The sequence below is a fragment of the Nelumbo lutea genome, chromosome 3 (assembly GCF_056320005.1).
Source record: "Nelumbo lutea isolate HS-2025 chromosome 3, American lotus-T2T, whole genome shotgun sequence".
In the NCBI taxonomy this organism is placed as follows: domain Eukaryota; kingdom Viridiplantae; phylum Streptophyta; class Magnoliopsida; order Proteales; family Nelumbonaceae; genus Nelumbo; species Nelumbo lutea.
Genome location: NC_142686.1, coordinates 96,357,998 through 96,384,460, shown reverse-complemented (window position 1 = coordinate 96,384,460; position 26,463 = coordinate 96,357,998). Strand labels below are relative to the sequence as shown.

General features: G+C 41.7%; 2 protein-coding genes and 1 long non-coding RNA gene across 3 annotated transcripts; all 3 read left to right on the top strand.

The window, feature by feature from the left end:
* Positions 1-8,765: 8,765 nt before the first annotated feature.
* LOC148867023 (uncharacterized) lies at positions 8,766-10,128 on the top strand. The gene is made up of 3 exons (XM_088974947.1): positions 8,766-9,605; positions 9,728-9,841; positions 9,936-10,128. Exons 1-3 carry the CDS (start codon positions 8,925-8,927, stop codon positions 10,047-10,049), a joined length of 909 nt encoding a protein of 302 aa, XP_088831073.1. The 5' UTR covers positions 8,766-8,924; the 3' UTR covers positions 10,050-10,128.
* Positions 10,129-13,461: 3,333 nt separating this feature from the next.
* Positions 13,462-15,015, top strand: LOC148867022 (uncharacterized). Its single transcript, XR_016109259.1, has 2 exons — positions 13,462-13,920; positions 14,398-15,015. It is a non-coding gene; the product is annotated as an uncharacterized LOC148867022 (long non-coding RNA).
* A 2,726-nt stretch (positions 15,016-17,741) lies between these two features.
* Positions 17,742-18,398, top strand: LOC148867021 (uncharacterized). Its single transcript, XM_088976450.1, has 2 exons — positions 17,742-18,005; positions 18,135-18,398. Exons 1-2 carry the CDS (start codon positions 17,742-17,744, stop codon positions 18,396-18,398), a joined length of 528 nt encoding a protein of 175 aa, XP_088832576.1.
* The last annotated feature ends 8,065 nt before the right edge of the window (positions 18,399-26,463 follow it).

Genomic DNA, 26,463 nt, shown 5'->3' with positions numbered 1-26,463 from the left:
TTGAAGATCAAGTTAATATTTTTGAGAAGGCAAGGAAAAATAAAAGAGGGGGGGGGGAAGGCCTTTTAGCCACCTGGTACACTTACTCCCAAGTTTCTGCCAAGTTAGGTACAACCGCCTCGGGGGGGGGGGGGGGGGGGGGAGTAGACATAACCGCCAGTCCCCTCTGTCGGGGCTGTCTCTGCCACAACTGGGATGGTGGTGGTGGGTGGCTGTTACGACATGATTTCCATCCGGCAGACCCAGACCAGTCAGGGCGTGCTACCTCAGAGTATGGATCTGTCAGGCATGGTTTCATAGTCGCGCGACCTGGAGCCAAGGTGCTGGAGTGGTGCGCGAGGTAAAGTCTTGAGTTCGGATGTGTAGGTTCTATTGTCCCGAAGTGTTGGCATATGGTCTGAACTGACACGAGGTGGACTAGTTCAGACTTTGCCCCTCACGGGCCTCGCTGTTAGCCTCGGGATCCTTTAGGGAGAGCTTGGGTTTCATTCCTAGGAAGCGGCCTCTCTTTGGGGAGCTCGGGAGCTCGGGCCTCTCTTTGGGGAGCTCGGGAGCTCGAGCCTCTCTTTGGGGATAAGGTCGTGCTACGTCACCGTATCGACCTGGCGTCCCTGCCAGGTCACCCCGTCTTCTTCCACATGTCGCACAGCCAAGGGGTCGGGCCAGATCTACCTTCATCAATTGCCCCCCAATCCCCATGCCCGGAGTCTTGACCCGACGTGGGGAGTTCACGAACTGACAGGTGGATTTGCTCCGTGGCATGTTTAGTCCAGTTCAGAGATTCCCAGGTTTGACCCGCTTACCTCTTTGGCTCAACCAGGGTTAGCACGGCTCGACCGGAGTCAACTCAGGTTGCGTATAGCTCACGCGTGGACGTCAAACGATTTATAAGCTATCGGACGTCAAAAATTCGTTCTAAACTGATTTCACCTCGGAGGTCATGTAGCCGGTTTTCTTGAGAGCCGTTGGATGGCTTTGATCTCGACCGTTTATACGTAAGTGGGGTCCCTGGTCACTTTTCCTTCGCCAATTTTCAACGATCGTTCCTTGAGCTCGTGTCCAGGGTCCTCAGCTTGCGTCACTTTCCTTAGTTCGGTAGCGTTTCCCTTGGTGAGTCCCCTTGGCCTTTTCAGTTTCCTTTCCTTTTTCTTTTACGATGTCTAGTTCGAGTAGCTCGGGTAGTTTAGATAATCTTCTAGAAGGGCCTGAGGCGAAGACCTCGGGCCAGGTTGACTCCTTTGACAGCATTCTGGATGAGCCCAAGGTAGGGCCTTTAAGAAGAGGAAAAGTTTTCTTTTTTTTTTTTTTCATTTACTAAGGGCCCGTTTGGCAAGTCTTCTTGAGAAGATCTTCTCGTAGTTCTTATGGTCAAAAGACGCATTGAGTTTTTGACATGAGATCTGAGCAGCCGGAAGACCGTTTGGCAGATGCACATCTTTCCGTGCATCGTTTTGGGTCTTTCCGCATGAGATTAAAATGTGGAAGACGCGGAAAGCTTCATTTGGAGCTTCCCAAAATCAGCTCAAAATGGGTTTCTCGCGTTGTTTTGGCACCCCATTTTTTGGTAGCAAGATTTTCCGTGTACTAAACAGGAGTATACTGACTTTCGGTCTTCCCAACTTGTAAACAGCCGAAAGACCACGTGAAAAGATACTCCAAAGAGGTTCTAAAACACTCCCCTATAGTTTTATGGATTTACTATGCTATTGGGCTTGTCGGTTGTCGAGGTTTGAACTCAAATCACCCTGCGTGTGTGCGCATAACATTAACGTCCGATTGCCACTAAGGCATACTTTTGATTAGTAAATGAAATAAAACAAATTTTTATTCAATACTTATAAATCCTAACAAATAATATATATTCATGTTCAACAATTCCAAGTAAAGATTAAAAAATATTATTCAAATTTAATATTTTATAAATTAATGGAGTAAATAATTTATCAAATCCGCATTCATATCAAAAAGAGGTTTCAATCTCAAAAAATTTATGTAAATAAAAATACTAATAATAGAATAATAATTTTAGTACTTAAAATTTATAAATTTGAATGTAAAATGTATCTTAAAATTTTTATAAATTATTAATTAATATTTAAATTTGCATTAAATAAGAATATATTTATTATTTACAAAAAATGATATTTTATTTCATAATTTTATAAAAATTATAATATAATAATTTCAGAAATTAAAAATTATTAATTTTCATACAATATGTATGTTAGAAATTTTAGTATCTTTGAGATAGTTTAAGTTAAGATTATATATTTTTATAACTTATTAACTGATATTTTAATTACATTTTATAACATTTTTATTGTTTACAAAAATAAAAAATATTGTTTACCAAACATTTGAGAATTAATTTTTAGTTGATTATTTAGTTAATGTTAAAATGTAAAAATATAAAAATAAAAAGTAATTGATATAATAATTACATATAATAGTTGCATGTGTTTTGTGACATGAACTTCAATTGAAAATAAATAAAAGCTTTGTACATGTATTAATTTGTGAAAATTTATATAATATGTTTTAGGAATCTAGATTGATACATTATCAATAAAAATTAAATGATTTCGATGCTTCCCGCTATATTAATTATTGTAATATATTTAATCACAAATGCCATTAGAATATACAGATCTTATGCATTTTGATGTGGGCTAATCTGATCCAGCCCATTACGGGCTGGGGCATCCAGCCCACGGGCGCTAACTGAGGTCTAATCCAACATAGTAGGGGCTACCCTACTCCATCGCACAGGGCCAACTGCAAGTTGGACTATAATTAGAGTAATCAATTTGAAGTGACCTATGTGATCACAATCCAAAGGTTGACAAACTTGCTACCCAACAAAATCCACAGGGAATCCCTGCATTAATTTTGACATTTGTAAATGTGCACTAAAGACCAATCCAAATTAATATCAAGAAATTTCAATATTTTTTCTGACATTGCTGGCGGAGTAATCATAGAAAAGAATGAAAGTTTAAGTGCACTAAGATCATTTCTATGTATTGTTCTTGTTTGCATTGGCAATAAAGAAATGGAAAAACAACTTGTCAACTATTAACTATTTGAGGCTATTTTCTTGCTCAAGCAATTGATGGATAAATTTAAGATTTGTTTTAATTCTCCTTCATTGGGAATATTAGGTTTCAAGTTTTTAAAGGTCTGATGTCAATAGAAAAACAGTTCTCTATGAAGGATCTTTCAATTTCTGTATATTCACAAGTAGGAAGACAGAGAAGGGAAGTACAAGAAGCTACAATCAATTTAAATAGGAACTTGGAAACTTGAAACCAAAGTTGTGGTTTGGTTGAGATTGGCTTTCATAGTTGATTCCTACCCACCCCATGTTTATTCAAAGAACCAACAAAAGAATTAGCATCTCTTTTAACCCATTTTAGAGTAACATCCATCCCTTGCAGCAGCCACTGGATTCTTCTCCTCATAGATGTAGCCCCACCAACCCACATTCTCTTCCTTTTGCAGCCAGCTAATGACCAATTTTGAGTTTCCCTGAATTGGTAGCTTCCAAACGTTCAAATCCTTGCCTTTTTGAAATCTCTCCAATTACAGCCAATAATTTAGCTCTCAAAGCATCACTCACCCCAATATGGCTAGAGTAAAGGGCAATAATTTTTCCTTCCTCATTTCTAAACACTCTTCCAATACATACCTAAAGAACCCAGATTTCCTTCACTGCTACCGTTAAAATTCAGCTTAATGAATCCCCTATTATGTGGGGACCAAACAAGCATAAGACTCTCCTTGAGAGGAGCAAAATCAGGAAGTTCCTTCCACCTCTTCATCAAATCACCAACTGAAATATCCTCAAACAACTTCAGGGTCTTCACCCAATGAACCATTTTATAGTTATGGCATCAGTTAGTGCCTCCCTGTTTCTTTCTTTTTCTTAAAAAATAAAAAAGCTTTGATTTCTTTCTTCCTAAAGTGTCGAGCATACAGCTGCCCTTGTACACCTCCAAGGAATTCTTCACCTTCTCTTCATCCCGGGTCGCGTATAGCTCACGCGTGGACATCAAACGATTTATCAGCTATCGAACGTCAAAAATTCATTCTAAATTGATTTCACCTCGGAGGTCATGCAGTCGGTTTTCCTGAGAGCCGTTGGATGGCTTTGATCTCAACCGTTTATACGTTAGTGGGGTCCCTGGTCACTTTTCCTTCGCCAATTTTCAACGATCGTTCCTTGAGCTCGTGTCCAGGGTCCTCAGCTCGCGTCACTTTCCTTAGTTCGGTAGCGTTTCCCTTGGTGAGTCCCCTTGGCCTTTTCAGTTTCCTTTCCTTTTCCTTTTGCGATGTCTAGTTCGAGTAGCTCGGGTAGTTTAGATAATCTTCTAGAAGGGCCTGAGGCGGAGACCTCGGGCCAGGTTGACTCCTTTGACAGCCTTCTGGATGAGCCCGAGGTAGGGCCTTTAAGAAGAGGAAAAGTTTTCTTTTTTTTTTTTCATTTACTAAGGGCCCGTTTGGCAAGTCTTCTTGAGAAGATCTTCTCGTAGTTCTTATGGTCAAAAGACGCATTGAGTTTTTGACATGAGATCTGAGCAGCCTGAAGACCGTTTGGCATACACACGTCTTTCCTTGCGTCGTTTTGGGTCTTTCCGCACGAGATTAAAATGCGGAAGACGCGGGAAGCTTCATTTGGAGCTTCCCAAAATCAGCTCAAAATGGGTTTCCCGCGTCGTTTTGGCACCCCATTTTTTGGTAGCAAGATTTTGCGTGTGCTAAATAGGAATATATTGACTTTTGGTCTTCCCAACTTGTAAACAACCGAAAGACTGTGTGAAAAGATGCACCAAACAGGTTCTAAAACACTCCCATATAGTTTTTTGAATTTACTATGCTACTGCGGTTGTTGATTGTCGAGGTTTGAACTCAAATCACCCTGCGCGTGTGCGCATAACATGAATGTCCGTATGCCACTAAGGCATACTTTTGATTTGTAAATGAAATAAAACAATTTTTTATTCAATACTTATATGTAGTCCTAACAAATAATATATATTTATGTTCAACAATTCCAAGTAAAGATTAAACAATATTATTCAAATTTAATATTTTATAAATTAATGGAGTAAATAATTTATCAAATCCGCGTTCATATCAAAAAGAGGTTTCAATCTCAAAAAATTTATGTAAATAAAAATATTAATTATAGAATAATAATTAGTGTACTTAAAATTTATAAATTTGAATGTAAAATGTATCTTAAAATTTTTATAAATTATTAATTAATATTTAAATTTGCATTAAATAAGAATATATTTATTATTTACAAAAAATGATATTTTATTTCATAATTTTATAAAAATTATAATATAATAATTTTAGAAATTAAAAATTATGAATTTTCATACAATATGTATCTTAGAAATTTTAGTATCTTTGAGATAGTTTAAGTTAAGATTATATATTTTTATAAATTATTAACTGATATTTTAATTACATTTTATAACATTTTTATTGTTTACCAAACATTTGAGAATTAATTTTTAGTTGATTATTTTGTTAAAGTTAAAATGTGAAAAAAAAAATTGATATAAAAGCTTTGTACATGTATTAATTTGTGAAAATTTATATAATATGTTTTAGGACTCTAGATTGATACATTATCAATAAAAATTATATGATCTCTATGCTTTCCGCTATATTAATTATTATAATATATTTATTCACAAATACCATTTAAATATACAGATCTTATGCATTTTGATGTCGGCTAATCTGACCCAGCCCATTACGGGCTGGGGCGTCCAGCCCGCAGGTGCTAACCGAGGTCTAATCCAACATAGCAAGGGCTACCCTACTCCCATCGCACAGGGCCAACCGCGTAGTGCCCTGGCATCCTCGTGGGTACCCACTATTTGCCCTCGTACAACACTCATTTGGAACATCCATCTCCACCTGCCTCTAGGTAGTTCAAGTATAAATACAAGGTACCCCCCTCCAGGTAAAGGATCTGATCCTGGAACCTTAGTAGCTCTTGGCATATTTCTGATTGGGAGCCAAGTGCCTATGAGCGACCTCGTCTGAGCCCTCGTTTGTACCAGACCCCCTATTTATCCATCGTATTTACTTGACTGTCGAAGAAGCCTCTAACATCTCCTATCTTGTAGAACATCTCGGCCTCTTTAGGATGCCTCACCTCAGCTACCAACCCTCATATAAGGGAACCTCGCCTCGACTACGAGCCCTCGGCCCCCTCGACCTCCAAGAGACCATTCCCTTCGGCATCCATTCCTTCACCTCGGTTCACACCCTCCGGAGCCTTGGGGTCCTCGGCTCATCACCAGAGCTTGGAAGCGAAATGACTTTGTTGCCCTTGGACAATCCAAGTGTCAACACATTTATACATTAATTTTGACTATTTTAACATTGCATGTAATGTTTTTAATATATTTATGGAATTTATATGCATTTCCTAATGTATCCAAGCATCTCCATATTTTTTCATCTGTATCCATGCGTTTCCAAAGTGTTATCCATGCGTTTCCAAAGTGTACTTATATCCATATCTAAGGGGTCCGATACAATACTCAATACCGATACTTTAATCCTTGGTTTATACCAATTCATCTATCTATACACATATAGATAGATGTTTGGATCCTCTACAAGAACTGGAGGATACTAGGCCAATTGTGATGTGCCATGTCATCCTGATATTGGAAAGGATTTTAGACCATTCATTGGTTATTCACAAAATTCTTCGCCAAAAAAATGAAAAAAACAGAATTGCGATCTTCTGATGTGCTAAAATTTGCCCCCTTCATGTATGGAGGCTAGAATCTCTTCTCAACATGCTTTGCTACTCAAATCCATGTTTGCCATTGATAGATTGCATTTGTATAGTGAAAGATCTACTTGGCCTGATCTTATTGGAGAGGGTGCAATGATTGGTTGTATATATATATATATATATATATATATATATATATACAATCGGGGTCGAGGCTCCTCAATCTCCATCCCCAACCCCCGATCCTGATCGGGGGATTCCTATTAATTTCCATCCCCGTTCCTGCCCCACCAAAATAATCCCATCCCCGACCTCATCGGGTCAGGGAATTAGGGTCCCCGTCAGGGATGGGGAAATTTTCACCCCTATTAATATATCGGTTTCAAGTGGCAAAGCAAATGAAAGCTTGAAAACTGGAGAGAAGAGGCATGCTCAGAGTTTAGCCTCTATGAAGATTAAGTATCAATTAGTGGATAATGATAAATTGGTTTCCAATCCTAATGCCCAAATGGTGTTGGAGCTTACTTGTATATATACATGTGAAAGAGACAGTGCTGATATGTTGAGACGAGAGGATGCCTTGAGGGTCCTTAGCATACTTTTCTTTGTGTTTTGTAATTACCCGCAAACTAATTTGTCACAATGCATTTTTCAGCAGATGCACTTATGAATGGATGGAATTTGTATTTTGAATGGTGAATAGACTTAAATTTTATTTGTATTTGATCTTTTTTTTTCTTTTTTTTTTGTATTTCATTTCAATTTGGATGAATTGTTCGAAGTAAATTATAAGCTTATTTAATAATTGAAAATAATTATAGGTTATTTGGAATGAATTTCAGGTTATTTTGGCATGTGTAAAAAAGAGTGTAACTGAAGCTATATTCAATTGTATGAGATTTAGAGAAAACTGTAACTAGCGGCAATTTGTTATTTTTACCAACAGTCGGAAAAACGGCCACTAGAACTTTAGCGATAATTGTTTTAGTGGCAATTTGCCGGCTGCTGGTAAAACCTTTCGCGATAATTTTTAAGACTTTTAGTGGCAGTTTTGATTTTTTTGTAGTGTGTGATGTTAAAGTGGATAGTCAATAATCATTTTAAATTCCATGGGATTAAGTCTAGAAAGGAATTGAATTCCTCCTCTAGTCTTCTCAAGTCAAGGAATCAAAATGCGGTTTTGTGGTTTGATGGATTGGTATCACGTAAGTGTTCACATGGACAGAATCTCAAAAGTAACCATTCCCTTCATTTTTCATTGGAAATTGGGATCTGTTACTCACTGAGCGCGCCTCACACTTACCTTACCGTCACATCCTAAGTATGGGAGATGTTCCTGATGTGCATCGGTCACGACATGCCATGAAGTCAGCGTGAGGCGCGCTGTGGCATGAAAATTCAAATGGACTGCCTAGCTGTGTCAGGATGGAGCCCATTTAGAGTGTCAACTGGACTGGATTTGGTCCAATATGATCCAGTCCAATGTGAGTTCATTGTAAATGGACCAGGTCTAATCGAATCCAATGAATGTTTTGGATCAATTTGGACAATTCCAATTCAATGTCTGGACCATTCAATCTGTCTAAATTCATTTTGATTTAGATTGGTTTCAATCCAAATCCAGTCCATTGGCACATATTTTCTTATCTTATATCAATGGACCAGGTATTTGCTTAGTTCAACCCAATCCCATATAAATTTGTAACAGATGGATCATGTCTAATCCAATCTAATAAATATTTTGGATCGGATTGGTCCAATCCTATATGTCTTGTTTGTCTATACAAATTGATTTTGGACTGGACGGGTCTAATCCAAAACCGGTTCATTGACACCCTTAAGCCCATCTCCGTCTTGGGTCTTGTCTTCTTTACACCAAGCGCCCAGCCCACAAAACTTCTGTTTTTTAATTGCAGTTTGCGTATGTCGCGATCCGCGGCGCGGGCCTTGTCATTATAAAAACCACTGTAGGCATTCGAGCTTGCCCTCCCCCAGGCTCCAGGCTCCAGGCTCCAGTCGTACGTAGCGAATACCAAACACGAAGGTAGAGCAGAGAAGAACGCAACAAAGATTGCGATCTTGATCTTGAAGGCGCAGCGATCTTGATCTTGAAGGCGCAGACATTCAGCAAGAGAAGGGGAACGATCACGGCATGGGTTTCGACCCAGAAATCACGCATCCCATGTCTATGCTCCTGCTCGGGAGCACTGGTTTCAGCCATGGCCACTGTGAGTTGTGTGGCTCCTCCTTGAAGAAACGGTCATCTTCGGATCTGCATCAAGAACTCTGCCCCTCTGAACCATTAAACAAGAAAATCATGGTCGATCCAACGTTACCGCCAAAACCTCGCTCAATCTCAGACATGGTCTCATCTCCTGTCCCCACAAGCACTGTTCTTGGTTCTTCCTTGTGGACTCTCCGCCGGTGCAACTCTGCGCCGGACCCTCCGTCCGAAAATAACAATCTTCCGCCACCTTCCCCACAGAAACCACAATTTCTTGATCGATCACAATCTTTCCCCACCCCATCACCACCTGCAGCACAACCGCCGGTGGCGACTGCCTTAGACAGGCTTCATTCTTTCTCTAGCTCATCCGACACACCAAAGACACCCATGGAAGCGGAGATGTTGCCATCTTGTCCACCTTTGGTTCCGTCCACCATTCCCTCTGCAGTTCAAGAGCCGACCAAGAAAAATGGCGCATATCAAGAAACTACAACGACACCGCCCACAAAAGATACAATCCGATCATCCGGTTTCGGTCAGACGCTCTCCAAGATCACCAATCCTGCATTGTCGGATCCGGTGAAGGTGGAGAGTTCTGCTACGAAGGTAATTAAAGATTATTTTGGAATCGGGAATAACCAATCCGGCACAAGCTTATGTTGGGTTTACTTCAAGCTGCTTTTAATTGTTTTCTATCAGATGTAACTAACCATTGGAGCTCTGTTTAGTTACAGAGACCGGGGCAGATAAAGAAACGACTGATACAGATAAATGAATGCTGCAACGAAATAATGCAGGAGGTAGTGAAAGAAGAAATCGGTGATGGAACCAACAACAACAAGGTCTCTCAGTCTCTATCATATTATATCATTTTCCCTTGATTTTATTTTTGTTTAAATCAAACTTGCTTGTTAATCAGTAATGTTTGGGGCGCAGGAAGTTTCAGAGATTAACGAGGAAGAAAGTGTGACAGTTGGGAGAGAGGGAGAAGGTTTCAGTGTCCATTACAAGTGTGGCTGTGGAAAAATGTACCGTGTTCTTATCATCTGATCTCTAAGAAGACTATTTGTTTGTTTTCTGTGTTCTATATATAGAGACGTAATTTTGATTTGGGTTTTGTTACTTTACATATATTTGTGCTATATTTTTTTTTTCTATAGAAAAACAGACTTAATTTGCCACGTAGCTAACTAAGCAATTTTACATTGACCATTTTTATTCAAAGAAAAGAGATGCTTGCCTAGGTCTAGAAAAGGAGTTTATATGGACTTGGTAGGGCCCATCAAGAAGGTCCATAATCTGATGGACAAGATGCACTAGCCACCTGATCACTCCACAGTCCACATGGATTAAAATATGGGTAGGGCCCATTTTGATATAGACCCAGGATAGAGGAATGAAGTTGGAACCGATCTTCAACCAGGGGTTCCCCTCGTCTTTTCTTACCAGGAGTTCGAAAAACAGAAAAGCAACGGTAATAATAACTGTGTTCAAACATTGAGACTGAGGAACCAAGCACAAGCAGAGCCTGTTCACATTTGATCCTTTCGAATTCCACGGTTAAAAAAAGTGTAAATGGAGAAGTGAGGAAGAACCCAAAACTAAATCATATGGACTCTGGTCTCCATATCAACTTCGACGTCTAATCTAATCTGTGCTAATCCTTCTCTAGGGATATGGGTGGGGTTTAATCTAGACTTAAGAAGAAATAAAAAAAACAGAAACACTTAATATTGTAAAGGCCTAACTTCTTACATGGGATTCATGTATTCTATTTCTGTTATTGAAAATTATAATTGGCAGAAGATCTAGATATCCAAATAGGCATTAACTAATCCTGTTCCCACTACTTTTGAAAATGATAAAAAGAGAAAAAAAAAAGGAAGAAGAAGAAGAAGATTTTTGAGAAACTAGCAGATGGGGGCATGGTATGTACGTATATATTTAAGTATTATATAATTTCAAATCAAACATGTAAAAATATAATACAAAAATGTAACGGATCATCAGATCAAAAAATGAACCCTGAAGCAATGATGTTTTTGAATTCTATTAAGTTGGACTATAATTAGAGTAATCAATTTGAAGTGAGCTATGTGATCACAATCCAACGGTTGACAAACTTGCTAGTCGCCATTAAGTTGGTCTCTTCCAGTGGTGCTAAATCCCCAACAATATTCACAGGGAATCCCTGCATTAATTTTAACATTTGTAAATGTGCACTAAAGATCAATCCAAATTAATATCAAGAAATTTCAATATTTTTTCTGACATTGCTGGCGGAGTAATCATAGAAAAGAATGAAAGTTTAAGTGCACTAAGATCATTTCTATGTATTGTTCTTGTTTGTATAGGCAATAAAGAAATGGAAAAACAACTTGTCAACTATTAACTATTGAGGCTATTTTCATTGATGGATAAATTTAAGATTTGTTTTAATTCTCCTTCATTGGGAATATTAGGTTTCAAGTTTTTAAAGGTGTGATGTCAATAGAAAAACAGTTCTCTATGAGGGATCTTTCGATTTCTGTATATTCACAACTAGGAAGACAGAGAAGGGGAGTACAAGAAGCTACAATCAATTTAAATAGGAACTTGGAAACTTGAAACCAAAGTTGTGGTTTGGTTGAGATTGGCTTTCATAGTTGATTCCTACCCACCCCATGTTTATTAAAAGAACCAACAAAAGAATTAGCATCTCTTTTAACCCATTTTAGAGTAACATCCATCCCTTGCAGCAGCCACTGGATTCTTCTCCTCATAGATGTAGCCCCACCAACCCACATTCTCTTCCTTTTGCAGCCAGCTAATGACCAATTTTGAGTCTCCCTGAATTGGTAGCTTCCAAACGTTCAAATCCTTGCCTTTTTGAAATCTCTCCAATTACAGTCAATAATTTAGCTCTCAAAGCATCACCCACCCCATTATGGCTAGAGTAAAGGGCAATAATTTTTCCTTCCTCATTTCTAAACACTGTTCCAATACATACCTAAAGAATCCAGATTTCCTTCACTGCTATCATTAAAAATCAGTTTAACGAATCCCCTATTATGTGGAGACCAAATAAGCCTAAGACTCTCCTTGATAGGAGCAAAAATCAGGAAGTTCCTTCCACCTCTTCATCAAATCACCAACTGAAATATCCTCCAACAACTTCAGGGTCTTCACCCAATGAACCATTTTATAGTTATGGCATCAGTTAGTGCCTCTCTGTTCCTTTCTTTTTCTTAAAATATAAAAAAGCTTTGATTTCTTTCTTCCGGAAGTGTGGAGCATACAGCTGCCCTTGTACACCTCCAAGGAATTCTTCCCCTTCTCTTCAGCCCTCCAACAAAATGACAAACTTTGAATGGAAGATTGGGGGGTCTGCTTGCATCCAAACAAAGAGGCAAACTATTCCCAAATTTAAGCAATGGACAGGAGATTTATAAGTGATAGTAAGAATAGAGATGGCACCAAAAAGGGGAAAGAAACCAGTTAGGTCTTTTTCTTCAAATACACTTCCAACAAAAACTATCAACCCTAGGTGGAATAGGATTACTCCAAATCTCCTTTATAGGAAAGGGCATGGGGATGCTCACAGTTGCCAACACTCGATTTTTGCTCGATTAGCTGCCTGAACCTCCAAAATACCTCAAACACCCGATCAAAACATTCTGATCTCTTTGAAACCCCCAAAAACCCAAAAAATTCAAATTCCACCCAGATAGCCCTCAGGTCCATCGGTAAACCTGTCCGATACCAATATGATGGCCCCAATCGACCCATACTTATGCCTCAACCACTAGATTTGACCCCACCATCAGACCCGGGACCTCCTAAGACACCCACCTATAAAATTTCATCCCAAAACACCTCTACTTATCCCTCCTTCGCACCAAGATTCTGTTCCGAGGCTCTAGATTAGTCGAATTAAGCCATTTTCCAGATCTGCTTGATCTAGGCCCAATTGGGCAAATTTAACCAACTAATCAACCGAGAATCCCCAAGAACCCCACCTTGCTAAATTTTAGCCAAAAATACCCACATTTATCCCTCCATCTAAAAAGATTCCATTTTGACCAACCCCCTTTGTAGTCAGACCCATCTCAACCCTCCATTTTTTGACCCAAAAATTCCCACCATTGAACCAAAAACCCGGCTTGATCCCCTTAAACCCAGCTTGACCTAATTCCCAAATTACCCCTCCTTCCAAAATTATGAAAATACCCTTTCCTTCAGAATTACCAAAATTCCCTTCGCTTGCCCATTCTCCCCAAATGCCCAAAAATACCCTTAACCAAATTACCAAAATACCCTTATGATGAAATGCCCAATATGCCCTTTGATCAAATTCCTACATCACCCCTTTGATCAATTTTACTAAAATACCCTTACCCAAATATGACCCTAAATACACCCTCGCAAACCCTAAATTGCCAAGAAACCCCCATATACCTTGAAGATTCTGGCAGAAACCACCCTTCCCTTTCTGAGAGAACTGAGGAAGAAAAAAAAGAGGAGAAGAGGGGATCTTATTCTCTTGCAGTTTTTGGCTGAGAAGTCTGAAGGCAGCCAAGTGAAGAGGTCAAGAGAGAGCTCTGAGAAGAAAAATCAAAGGGGTTCATGAGAAGAATAGAGAGAGGGTTGGGCGAAGGTTTTGGAGGAGGAGAGAAGATTATGAGAGAGGTGCTCTTCGGAGGGCAATATTGAAGAAAGAACGAAAGAGAGAAATCACTGAGAGAAAGTAGAGAGAAAAGAAAAGGGAGAAACCTCTATTGTCACTACCACTGATTTTTTCTTCTTCAAAACCAGTATTGATCGTCTCTGATATGTATCTCTCTAAGTCTTGGTAGGGTTTTCGGTGCAACCAAAAATCCAGTCACATCCCGAAACTCTGCGTGTGAATTCTGCAGTATAATCAGTGTTAAAGCCACAAGAGGTAAAACTCATTACCTCATCCTCTTGCTTGAGATGTTTTAGCAATTAGAAGTTAGTTTAATCTTCATCTTTTTGCTTGAGGCATTTTAACAGTTCATATAGTGGTTATCTCTCTATCTGTTTTTCATTTTCATTGGTTTCTTTATTGTCGTTCTTGCTGCTTGTATTCGTTTTTCTGAGATCGAGGTTTGTGGGTTCTTTGGAGTTCGAGAGGTTCACACTTCCTCCCTTCTCAGACCATTCAACTGAGTCCGAAGGTGGGTGCTCTGATAGAAAAGGGGTGAGGTTCTCATCCTTTAGCTCAGGCCCCTGCGTCCAAAAGGGGAGTGGTCTGGAAATGCAGCGGGAAGCACTCTTTCGAACTACGAAAGGACTCGAACCTCCTATCCATTTTCTATATAAGTAAGGCTTTGGCATTCACACTGATCAGAGAGAGGGGTGCCTAACCCCTTCCCTCTCTCTTTCTTGACTTGCCCAGACAAAGCGTTGTCTTGGTTGATAATTCATGATGGGTGGCGACTCTATAGCATCAGCGATGAAGTGAACTGCGCCAGGGCCATGTTCCCTGTGTTCACAATGGTTCAATTAACCAAACTGTGGACTTAATTTTAAAACCAAACGGATACTATCGATTTTTAGAAAATCGATAACCAAATCCGATTGATTAACCAGTTACCTGGTTCGGTTAACCATCAGTTTGGTTCGTTGATAGAGAAAGGATTGTATCAATAATCCAAACCAAACTGATGGTTAACCGAACCAGGTACGATAGGAGAGTTAGGCAAGACAGTTCGAAGTAGTGGGAAGATGGAGAAAGGATGTCTCGTTCGAAGCTAGAAAAAGTGAAAATGAGGTCTCTGGTGTTTCTGAACATAAAAAGAAGAAAAAAGAGCCACAGTATATCTCCAAAAGGATGTAGCAGCATGGCTGAAAGCGTTCCTAGATATAGTTTTAGTGTCAAGGAAAACGCAAGCCGGGAAGAACTCAATCAAAAGCAATGGAAAGAGTTTGTAGCGGATGTTTATTGCACAATGGATTGTGATCTTTAGTGCACATTTACAAATGTCAAAGGGTTCCACTTAAACTTTCATTCTTTTCTATGATTACTCCGCCAGCAATGTCAGAAAAAATATTGAAATTTCTTGATATTAATTTGGATTGATCTTTAGTGCACATTTACAAATGTCAAAATTAATGCAGCGATTCCCTGTGGATTTTGTTGGGGATTTAGCACCACAGGAAGAGACCAAATTTATAGCAACTAGCAAGCTTGTCAACCTTTGGATTGTGATCACTCTAAGTATAGTCCAACTTAGTAGAATTCAAAAGCATCATTGCTTCAGGGTTCTCTTTTGATCTGATGATCCGTTACATTTTTGTATTATATTTTTACATGTTTGATTTGAAATTATATAATACTTAAATATATACGTACATACCATGCTCCCATCTGCTAGTTTCTCAAAAATCTTCTTCTTCTTCTTTTTCCTTTTTGTTCTCTTTTTATCATTTTCAAAAGTAGTGGGAACAAGATTAGTTAATGTCTATTTGGATGTTTAGATCTTCTCCCAATTATAATTTCCAATAACCCAAATAGAATACATGAGCCCCATGTAACAAGTTATATATGGTCTTTACAATATTAAGTGTTTCTTTTTTTATTTCTTCTAAAGTCGAACTTGATATGGAGACTAGAGTCCATATGATTTAGTGTTCGGTTCTTCCTCACTTCTCGACCATTTACACTTCTTTGAACCGTAGAATTCGAAAGGATCAAATGTGAACAGGCAGGCTCTGCTTGTGCTTGGTTCCTCAATCTCATTGGTTTTAAATACAGTTATTATTACCGTTGCTTTTTTGTTTTCCAAACTCCTGGTAAGAAAAGACGAGGGGAATGCCAAGGTCGGTTCCAAATTCATTCCCCTATCCTGGGTCAATATCAAAATGGGCCCCACCCATGGACCCATTTTAATCCATGTACAGTGATGAGGTGGCTAATGCATCCTGTCCATTAGATTATGGACCTTTCCATGTAAAAGAAGGAAAAAAACTTATTCGTTCTCTACAACACTTGGATTCAAGCTCTCCAAAGAAGATCAAGCCATCATGAAAGGGCCCTTCTTAGAGAAGTATCTCTCACAACCAATCAAGCGCGAAGCTCGAAGTGAAGAAATCTACATTAAATCTCCCAAAGCACCAAAATCAAGGAAATCTGCATCAACACTTCAAGAAGTACAAGAAACACGCCAACGGCCCTCGTCTTCACCAAATTCGACCGTTAATCAGAGATTGCTCATGTCATCGAGCAAAAATCAAAGAGAGTTCATTCCCTTGTTTGTTTTTTTCATTACAAATTTAATGTTTTTTGTAATTTGTCTCCATATTTTGTGCTAATTTAAATACACGAAATTTGTGTTGACAAATTTATGGCCCGCTCGGTGGGATGCTCTCTTCCTCTCATCTTTCAAGTCGACAACTGCAATAGTCATCCAATGGCTACCAAGAAGGCTACAACTTCCTTCCACAAGTCATCTGGTGCTTTCGGTTCTTCCTACAACCATCCTGTCACACGTGCTATGGCGAAATCCAACAAAGCACAACTACCGTCTCCAGTGGAGCTTCCTACACGAAAAATCACCAAGGTGACTAATCTGCGGAAGGAAAGCCTCTTCAACTCTCCACACATTGATGTGAAAGGAAAGAAACACTTTCTCCCCAATGACCAATATAGATCTGCATCGAGGACAGCGTCTCACTCCTCTCTATCACACAACTCCTACTCTGCTTCTAGTGGTGTTGTACCAGTGATGATGACAAAAGCCGCGACGATGGAAGAACGACTCCAGAAGATGGTTGAAGCCATTGACAACCTTAAGAGCTCCAATGCTGAGAAGGATCTCCAAATTGATTTCTTGATGAACAAACTAGAGATACAAAACCGCCAATCAGAGTCCAGTCAAGGACCTTCTCACCCTCCAGGATTCACTCCTCCAATGACTCCTAACCTCCAAGAGCAGCAGAAGCAGCAACAAGAGGAGCATGTACGGGTCTTAGTGTAGAACATGATGCAAGACACCACCCAAGTCTCTGTTGCTTCTTTAATGGTGCAACAAATCCAGTACATGATCACTGACACCAAAAGGGCTCAATATGGAGGAGTTCCACAAACCTCTCTAGTGTATGCCGAACCATACACTCGTCACATTGAAGAGATGCACATGCTAGTCGGCTAACAACCTCCTAAGTTCCAGCAGTTCAACGAGAAGGGCAATTCGAAGCAACACATAGCCCACTTCATTGAGACTTGCAACAACGCGAAAACCTACGACGACCAAATGGTGAAGCAGTTTGTTTACTCCCTCAAGTCTACAACGTTTGATTGGTACACCGACCTCCAAACCGGCTCCATCGACAGTTGAGACCAGCTTGAGAGAGAATTCCTCACCATTATGCAATCCAATTACTGAAGGAGTTGGAGCTTGCTACCATTGAACATGTACCCAGAAGCGAAAAGAAGCAAGCAGATGCCCTTGCAAATCTAGCAGTAGTCTTAGCACTCACAGGTGATGAAGCAACAACAATACCCATTTGTGCAAAATGGGTTCTCCCCCCTAAGTCACCTCAAGAAGAGATAGAGCAAGAAAGCAATGTGGCTTCTGTATTCACCATAGATGTTGAGGATTGGAGACAAACCTTCATCGACTACTTATAGCATGGGAAGTTGCCTGAAGATCCTAAGCATAGAACTAAGATACGACGTCGAGCATCTCGTTTCCTATTTTACAATGACAACCTCTATAGACGCTCCTTCAATATGTCTACATGAGGTGTATCCACGGAGACGAGGTCCAAAGTGCACTCGACCAAGCACACTTTGGAGTTTGTAGTGCTCATCAATCAGGACCTAAGCTCCATGATCGCCTTAAGCGGATGGGATTCTATTGGCCAACAATGGTACAAGACTCAATTGAATATGCCAAAAGATGTCAGGCATGTCAAATTCATGGGGATTTTATTTGCCAACGACCAGAACCTCTACATCCTACAGTTGCATCATGGCCATTCGATGCATGGGGACTTGATGTGGTTGGTCCCTTGCCTAAGTCTTCTCACTAGCACCTCTTCATCCTAGCAACAACGGATTACTTTTCCAAATGGGCTAAAGCGGTTCCTCTTCGAGAAGTAAAGAAAGAAGATATTGTTAACTTTCTTCAGATTCACATTGTCTATCACTACGGTGTTCCACATTACATAATCACAGATAATGGGAAGCCATTCTTAGCAGCGTTGGGGACACAGTTTTGTGACAAGTTTGGCATTAAGCAGAGGTTTTCAACCATGTACAATGCAGCAGCCAATGGACTTGCAGAGGCCTTCAACAAAGCTCTCTATAAGTTACTTGAGAAGATTGTGTCTAAGTCCAAGAAAGATTGGCATGAACGTTTGGATGAGGCCTTATGGGCTTATCGGACATCTTAATGCACCGCTACAAATGCAACTCCTTTTGCTTTAGTATATGGTGTAGAAGTTGTACTTCCCCTAGAGAGACAAATGAACTCCCTAAGGATGGTTGTCCAAGAGGGAATTACAGAAAATGAGAATGCAAAGCTATAATTAGCTGAGCTCGAAGTGCTAGATGAGAAGAGGTTAGAAGCTCAACAAAGAAAAGAGTGCTACCAAGCTCGTTTGGCTCGTTTGTTCAACAAGAAAGTTCATCTTCACTCCTTTCAAAAAGGAGATCTTGTCCTTGTTGTTCGACAACCTATCGTTCTCTCACACTGTTCATGGAGGAAATTTGACCCTAAATGGGATGGGCCTCACGTGGTGGAAGACGTCTACACTAATGGTGCTTATCTCCTTGTCACACCAGAAGGTCTACATCTTGGGCCCATTAATGGAAAGTACCTTAAGAGGTACTACTCCTAGTCTTTTGCATTATAACGCTCATGTCCCGCATGAGCTAATCTGTGAACGACAAAACAAAACAAAAAAAAAAAAAAAAGTATTTTGCATTGTAATGCTCCTAGCCAGCATGAGCCTAAACTATGAACGACAAAACAAAAAAAAACAAGTCTTTTGCATTGTAATGCTCCTGGCCCGCATGAGCCTAAACTGTGAACATCAAAAAAAAAAAAAAATCAAGTCTTTTGCATTGTAACACTCTTGGCCCGCTTGAGACTAATCTATGAACGACAAAACAAAACAAAAAAAAACAAGTCTTTTTCCTTGTAATGCTCCTGGCCCGCATGAGCCTAAACTGTGAACGGCAAAAAAAAAAAAAAAAACAAGTCTTTTGCATTGTAACGCTCCTGGCCTGCATGAGCCTAAACTGTGAACGAAAAAACAAAAAAAAAAAACAAGTCTTTTGCATTGTAACGCTCCTGGCCCACATGAGCTTAAACTGTGAATGACAAAACAAAAAAAAACAAGTCTTTTGCATTGTAACGCTCCTGGCCCGCATGAGCCTAATCTGTGAATGACAAAACAAAACAAAAAAAACAAGTTTTTTTCATTGTAACGCTCCTGGCCCGCATGAGCCTAATCTGTGAACGACAAAACAAAATAAAAAAAAAACAAGTCTTTTTCATTGTAACGCTCCTGGCCCGCATGAGCCTAAACTGTGAATGGTAAAACAAAAAAAAAAAACAAGTCTTTTGCATTGTAACGCTCCTAGCCCGCATGAGCCTAAACTGTGAATAAGAAAAACAAAAAAAAGAAACAAGTCTTTTGCATTGTAACGCTCCTGACCCGCATGAGCCTAAACTGTGAACGGAAAAACAAAAAAAAAAAAGTCTTTTGCATTGTAACGCTCTTGGCCCGCATGACCCTAGACTGTGAACTGCAAAACAAATGTCAAATATGAGAATTTCTCTCTTATAAAAAGTAAAAAGGAAATATCAAATCCATTTCCAACATCATTTGACTACAATGTAGAAATTGTTTCATTTACAAGAGAAAGACCACTTCTTGGAGTTTTACATAATTAAATATACTTATACAAAGAACAATGGATGTTGATACAAGTTGCGTCGTCACTTAACATTGACTTGCATCTCTTGCTTGTTGGTTGTCTTCAATTGTTTCAACTTGCCATGCTGAGTTTTTCCACTACAAGTGTTTCACTATCTTTCTACTACTTGCTAGAGTATTATCTTTGGAGGTTAAGGAAAAGTGTTACACCACCTAGTTTTATTATTGTTCCTCTATTCCTTGTCATTCCTCCTCAAAGGTACAAGACATTACATCAATGTGGGGTTTCTTGTTGTCAACAGAAGGCATGTCAATTGTGATTTGAATCCATTGATTATTGGAAAATGACTTGTTTAATTCAAATGCATCACTTTAATAACTAGATCTACCAATTCTCACCTCCTTTTGTTTCTTGGAACATGTTTAGCTCTATCTCTACATGCAAGGTACTCTTCACTATGGCTAGTTTGGTCATAGACATTCACTCATGTGTATAGAGATCTTTGCAACAAGCTTGCTTAAAGAAGTCAAGAGCAATCTTATCCCTTTCATGGTAAATGAGTACTCATTCTATATGACTTCAAGAAGACTAGCAGACTCTCTAAGGAAATAGAGGACTCAACCACTGCATGATCTATGATAGCTCCTCTTGCTAAGAGAGGTTCAAAGGGCTCTTCCTATTTAGCTCTATGTCGACAACAAGAACTTATCAAGAGTTCATCTGTAACAAGTATAAGTGTGTTGAGAGTTCTGCAAGGAAAGTAGAGAGATCACCCATTCAAAGTTGGGTATTATGGCTTTGCAACCTTCCTACTTGAGGAAAGTTCTTTGTTCGATGACGTATCAAAGATGGCGACGAAGCTTCATGACCAAACGATCTAGAAGAAGATGTCACCTATATAAGCAAAAGAGAAGTGTTAGTACAATAAAAATAAAATAAAAGTACCTTACCTTGAAGAGATGAAAGCTTTGTGCATCAAGTCCTTGCAAGATAATCCCTAAATCCAAGAGACCTCGGACCCAAAAGTCTATGAAGCTCTAGACCTAGGGACCCCAGACCATTGAAGGTCTGCGAGGGCCTACTGCTGATGAAACCGTACAAATATACCAAGTGGTGAAGCTTTGACTCAACACATACTATAAAAGCAAATGGAAGCAAGCCAATTCACAGGCCCTGCATACAGAAAGAAGTTGAGAGGTGAAGTTCATAGTCTTGTTTCAGATCAAGAACTTCAGAGGTCATAAGATCGACATGATTACAACTATTTCTAGTAATTTCATGATAAAAGGAGGTTGCAATTTTGGCGCTCAATGGCATTCAATCTTGATGGAGGCTGATTTGGCCTGACCTCGTAGCATAGGGACACGTGTGCGTGACCTGGCTCGACGAATAGCTCAGCCTAACAGCACAACCATAACTCGATGGGAGGGACCCGCCGAGTCCAACATTGGCCACTCGGTAGGGACTAGCGCCCGACCGACCTTGACTCCCACCAAGTGTGGGAGATCCCGAACTCCTCTTAGGGCTCGAGCTCCTCCCAAAGAAGGGAGCACCCCGATTTTTGGCTAAGTGTCCCAAGGGAGAAACACCTTAGGGCAGCACCATCGAGACTCCAATTCGAACTTGCTTAGGGCCTGCCTTCAATGCGGGCACCTCGGCATACCTCGACACCTCGAAGGCAAACCTGCCCTAGGTGGTTCGGCGTACAATAGCTCGGTAGGCTGCAGGGAGGTCTGCCTGACATCCGTACCTACCGGATCCGGTGGCAGGGCTTGGATCCCTTGCCAGGCGGTGTTCTGTTTGCCATCTCTAAAAAGCATGGCGCGCCTGTCAAGTCCGTACCTTGCAATACCAGCCTGTGGCAGCAACCTGCACCTGCCACACTTGCCCTGGCAGTAATGGCTAGGGTAGTGGCGGTTATGCCAGATGTGGCTGAGCTCCGATATAAAAGAACCCCAAACCTCACGAGGCAAAGGTATTGAAGCTAGCACTTTCAGCACTCTTAACTCTCTATATCTTCTTTGAGCTTTCCCCAGAGTTCTAACTTAGCCATCGAAGTGTTCCCTCCAGGAGAGCTCCCCAGGAACCCTTCATCTTCTTCTTCCTCTCAGGTATCGTCCACAATAGCTAGGAGCCAACTCTCAACCAGCTAGGAGTGCCCAGATTGTGGAGCATCATTTGGCGCCGTCTATGGGAACGCTTCAAAAGGCCTTCCTCCAACTTTTGTGAAACTTCTCTCAAAGAACTCATCATCACAATGGCTTCCTCCAGCAACTCCGGACGCCGGAACACCCCAGAGGAACAACTCCAGCTACCCACCGTCTACATCGGGCAGTTCACCATCCCCCTCTCTGTGGACAGGGTACCTAGTCCGAATGTGCCCCTGACGGTGGCACCTGTGACCGTTCGATTACCCTCTACCATTGGAACAACCTTTGTTGAACCCACCATCCTCCCTCCGATGGCCAGCCAAGGTCAATTCGAAGACCTGATGCAGTGCATGCGAGCCATGCAGGCCCAAATGCAACAGTTCCAGCAACTTCAGTTCCACCAACAGCAAGTGTTGCACCAAGTGTCCCAGTATCAGTATCAACAACAATTTCCTTCACTCTCTCCCCAACATCCGGCTGCGTAGCCGACTAAGCCTCACCGCCGCAGTGAACTCCCTTCCCACCGAGGAGAGACCTCGGCATCATCTCACGGAAGGAAGGAAAGGCTCCCTATCCCTGCCTCGTAGCCTGCAGTCAGGATGGGGGCCTCCCAGCCGGTCAGGCCGGCGTCACCTCAACATTCACAGTTTGAACCTCTGCTTGCGGAGAACCGGTTCAAAGTGCTAGCCTATGACCTGGAACAAGGTCCCTCTATTCGCAGCTACCGACAGTCGTCCCTACCTCTCCCTGGGCCCATCAAGCTTAGTAACACAGAGCCCAGTAGCACCAACAACGAGCCGGCCAAGAAGCAGCGAAGACGCCACCGAGATCGCCGAACTGCCACCACCCATAGCCTACCCGATCTTAGAGGCAAACTAGAAATAAGTTTGGAAGAGGTAAAAACTACACTACTTCTTTCAGTCCCTTCCCCTCTGTCCCTGGAGATCCTTGTTGTCCCCATGCCAAGGGACTTCAAGCTCCCCCCACTGGACAAGTACAATGGGTCCTTTGACCCCAACGACCATGTCGATGCCTTCTAGTCCCAGATGCATCTGGCCAGGGCGAGTGAGTCTTGCATGTGCGTGGCCTTCTCCACTACTTTCAAGGGAGTAGCCCACACCTGGTACCGAAACCTCGCGTCGGGCTCAATAAAGAGTTGGGTGCAGTTCGTGCAGGTCTTCACCTCCCACTTCGTCACTAGTAAGAGGTGCTCGAGGACCCAAGAAAGCCTCCTCAGCATAGTTCAGAGGGAAGGAGAGTCCATTCAGAACTACATCAAGCAGTTTAATGACGCTTGCCTGCAGCTACCCAACCTAGACCTTTCAGTTCGGCTCACTGCGACCAAGCGGGGCATTACCCACAAGGAGTTCAGATAGCACGTGGTGGTCAACCAACCTAAGACCGTGACCGAGTTCCTCGAACTGGCAGATCGGTTCATAGGGACAGAAGAGGAAATCAACTAGAAGGGAGAGCAGGCCCTTGAAAAAAGAAAAAGGGAACCAGAGCCCCCAACTCCAAGTGACAGTAAGAAGAAGAAGGACTTAGCTCGGGGGGCAAAGCCAATCCAACCTTTCCAAGCTTCGGCAGCAGAAAGGGGTTATACACCCCTCAAAACTAAGCGGGCCAAGATCCTCATGGCAATCAAGGATGCCCCGTATGTGAAGTGGCCACCTCAGCTTAAGGCTGATCCCAATGTTAGGAACAAAAACTCGTATTATAGTTTCCATAGAGATCACGGTCATAGTACCGAAAACTGTAAGAACCTCCACGACGAGATAAAAGAACTTATCCGTCGTGGGTATCTAAGAAATTTTGTACAACATAATAATAATAATAATAATAATAATAATAATAATAATAATAATAATAATAATAATAATAATAAAGCGGGTAGGCACGGGGAGCAGGGTAAAGAAGCTACCAAGTCCAGCAAACAAGCAAAACAGCCGCAGAGGCAACCTCCCTACGAGAGACCAGTTCGGGGGACCATCCATGTCATTGCCGGGGGATCAATTGTCGTAGGCTGCACTTCGATAGCAGGTCGGTCAACAGCCGGCCAGGCCGCCAGGGAAGAGCTTAACCCCCCAAAGTGGCCAAGGATGGAGGAACCGATTTTCTTCATTGAGGATGATGCACGAGGGGTCCATTACCCCCATGATGATGCGCTCGTCATAAAAATTAAGATCAACGACTTCAAAGTCAGGCGTGTCCTAGTCGACTCGGGCAACTCGACAGATATCCTCTTCAAGGCAGCCTTTGATCAGGTTCAACTCCAAGAAAGCAACCTGAAGCCTGCAAACACTCCACTCGTGGGATTCAGTGGTGAGGAGGTTAGGCCTTTAGGGAGAGTCACTGTACCTGTGGAGGTTGACACCTGGCTCAACATGGTAAGGCTCAACCATGAGTTCCTAATGGTCGCGACCCCCTCCCTGTACAATGCAATAGTAGGTCAGCCCATCACCCATGCCCTACAAGCAGTAGTCTCCACCTACCATCTAGCGATGAAATTCCCTACAAACTTCGAAGTCGGAGTGACGCGAGGTGATCAACTCGAGTCCCGCAAGTGCTACGTAGTCGCCCTCAAAGGAAAGGCCAAGGTAGCAGATGACCTCGAGCTAGAACGACATGTGGAGCAATTCGCGGAGCGAGCCACACCTACCAAAGAGACCATTGCCGTCCCAGCTTCGGTAGAGGATCCAGTTCGGGTACTTCAGATCGGCTCTTCTATTGAGGAGCCCCTGCAGTCTCGACTAGTAAGTTTCTTACTCAAAAATTTAGATGGTTTTGCATGGTCAGCGGCAAAAATGTTCGACATAGACCCCAGCATTATAACTCATAGGCTCAATACTGATCCTGTAGTTAGGTCCATTAGATAGAAAAACGCAACGAGAAAACTGCTTTCATAACCGAATTTGGCCTGTACTGTTACAAGGTCATGCCCTTCGGGTTGAAAAACACTGGGGCCACTTTTCAAAGACTTGTAAACAAACTGTTTGAGCCAATAATAGGCAAAAAGGTAGAGTGTTATGTAGACGATATAGATGTCAAAACCCAATTCTCACATGAATTAATACAAGATTTACATTCAGTTTTCGAAATTTTGCGTAGATTTAATATGAAGCTAAAACCCAACAAGTGTGTCTTCGGTGTCACCTCGGGTAAATTCCTAGGATACATCGTTAACCGGCGAGGCATTGAGTCCAATGCGGACAAAATCAAGGCCATCCTAGAAATGAGACTACCCCGGAAATTAAAAGAGGTTTAGAAGCTGAATGGCCGGTTAACCGCCTAGAGTCACTTTTTGTCCAAGTCAGCAGATCGTTGTCTGCCTTTCTTTAAGGGCATAAAAGGCAAAGGCTTTGAATGGACCAAAGAGTGCCAACTCGCGTTTAACGAGCTCAAAAGACACCTCGCTAGCATTCCCGTCTTAACCCGACCCGAAGTGGGTGATGTTTTAGATCTATACCTCTCGGCAAGTGACGAGGTGGTCAGCTCGGTACTAATAAGAGAAGTAGATCGGGTTCAATGACCCGTCTATTATGTTAGTAAATTGTTGCAGGGAGTAGAGACAAGGTACCTAGAGATAGAAAAGTTAGCCTATGCACTGGTTATAGTAGCCTGAAAGCTCCGCCCATACTTTCAACCTCACACCATCGTTGTCCTTACCAACAAACTTCTGAGGCAAGTTTTGCTCAAGCCCGAGGTCTCGGGAAGGTTGACAAAGTGGGCCATCGAGCTCAGCGAGTATGAACTTCAGTATAAACCGCGAACTGCTATCAGGGCCCAAGCCTGGGAAGATTTCGTCACAGAATGCACCTTTAGCTCCGAAGTCCCCAGGCCGGTGGAACACGAGGCCCCCAGTACGAAGAGCTCGGAGTTCTTGGGCTGGTTGAACTCGAGCGTCGTGAAGTAGCAACCAGTGCGGCATCTCTCCTTGTTAGGCCAAGCCCGAACTAGGATGAAGAGCCATGGATCCTTCACGTAGATGGCTTGTCAAATCGGTTGGGCAGCGAAGCTGGGGTCATTCTATACAGGCCAAGCGGTGTGAAACTGGAGTATGCACTATACTTTGAGTTTGCGGCATCCAACAATGAAGCAGAGTACGAGGCGTTGCTAGCCAAGCTGGATCTGGAAAAGGAAGTGAAAGCCAAGCACATCATCGTCTGTAGTGACTCCCAACTCGTAGTCAATCAGGTTCTAGGTGAGTATGAAGATCAGAGAACACTGAGGCTGATGCCCTATTATGGTTAGCCAGCACGGGAGACAACACCATGAGGACTGTGTATATAGAAAACTTGCCTCGGCCTAGCATTCTCAGGGGGTAGAGGAGGTCGCTCCTGTCGTTCAAGCAAAGCCGAGATGGATTGATCCGCTCACGAGCTTTCTGCTACATGAGGCCCTCCTTGCAGATCGTAATACCACC

Coding starts and splice junctions, on each gene's coding strand:
- LOC148867023 (XM_088974947.1), top strand. CDS start 8,925: ATGGGTTTCGACCCAGAAATCACGCATCCCATGTCTATGCTCCTGCTC. Junction 9,606..9,727: donor TGGAGAGTTCTGCTACGAAG/GTAATTAAAGAT, acceptor AGCTCTGTTTAG/TTACAGAGACCGGGGCAGAT. Junction 9,842..9,935: donor ATGGAACCAACAACAACAAG/GTCTCTCAGTCT, acceptor TTTGGGGCGCAG/GAAGTTTCAGAGATTAACGA.
- LOC148867021 (XM_088976450.1), top strand. CDS start 17,742: ATGAGGTGTATCCACGGAGACGAGGTCCAAAGTGCACTCGACCAAGCA. Junction 18,006..18,134: donor ATGCATGGGGACTTGATGTG/GTTGGTCCCTTG, acceptor AACTTTCTTCAG/ATTCACATTGTCTATCACTA.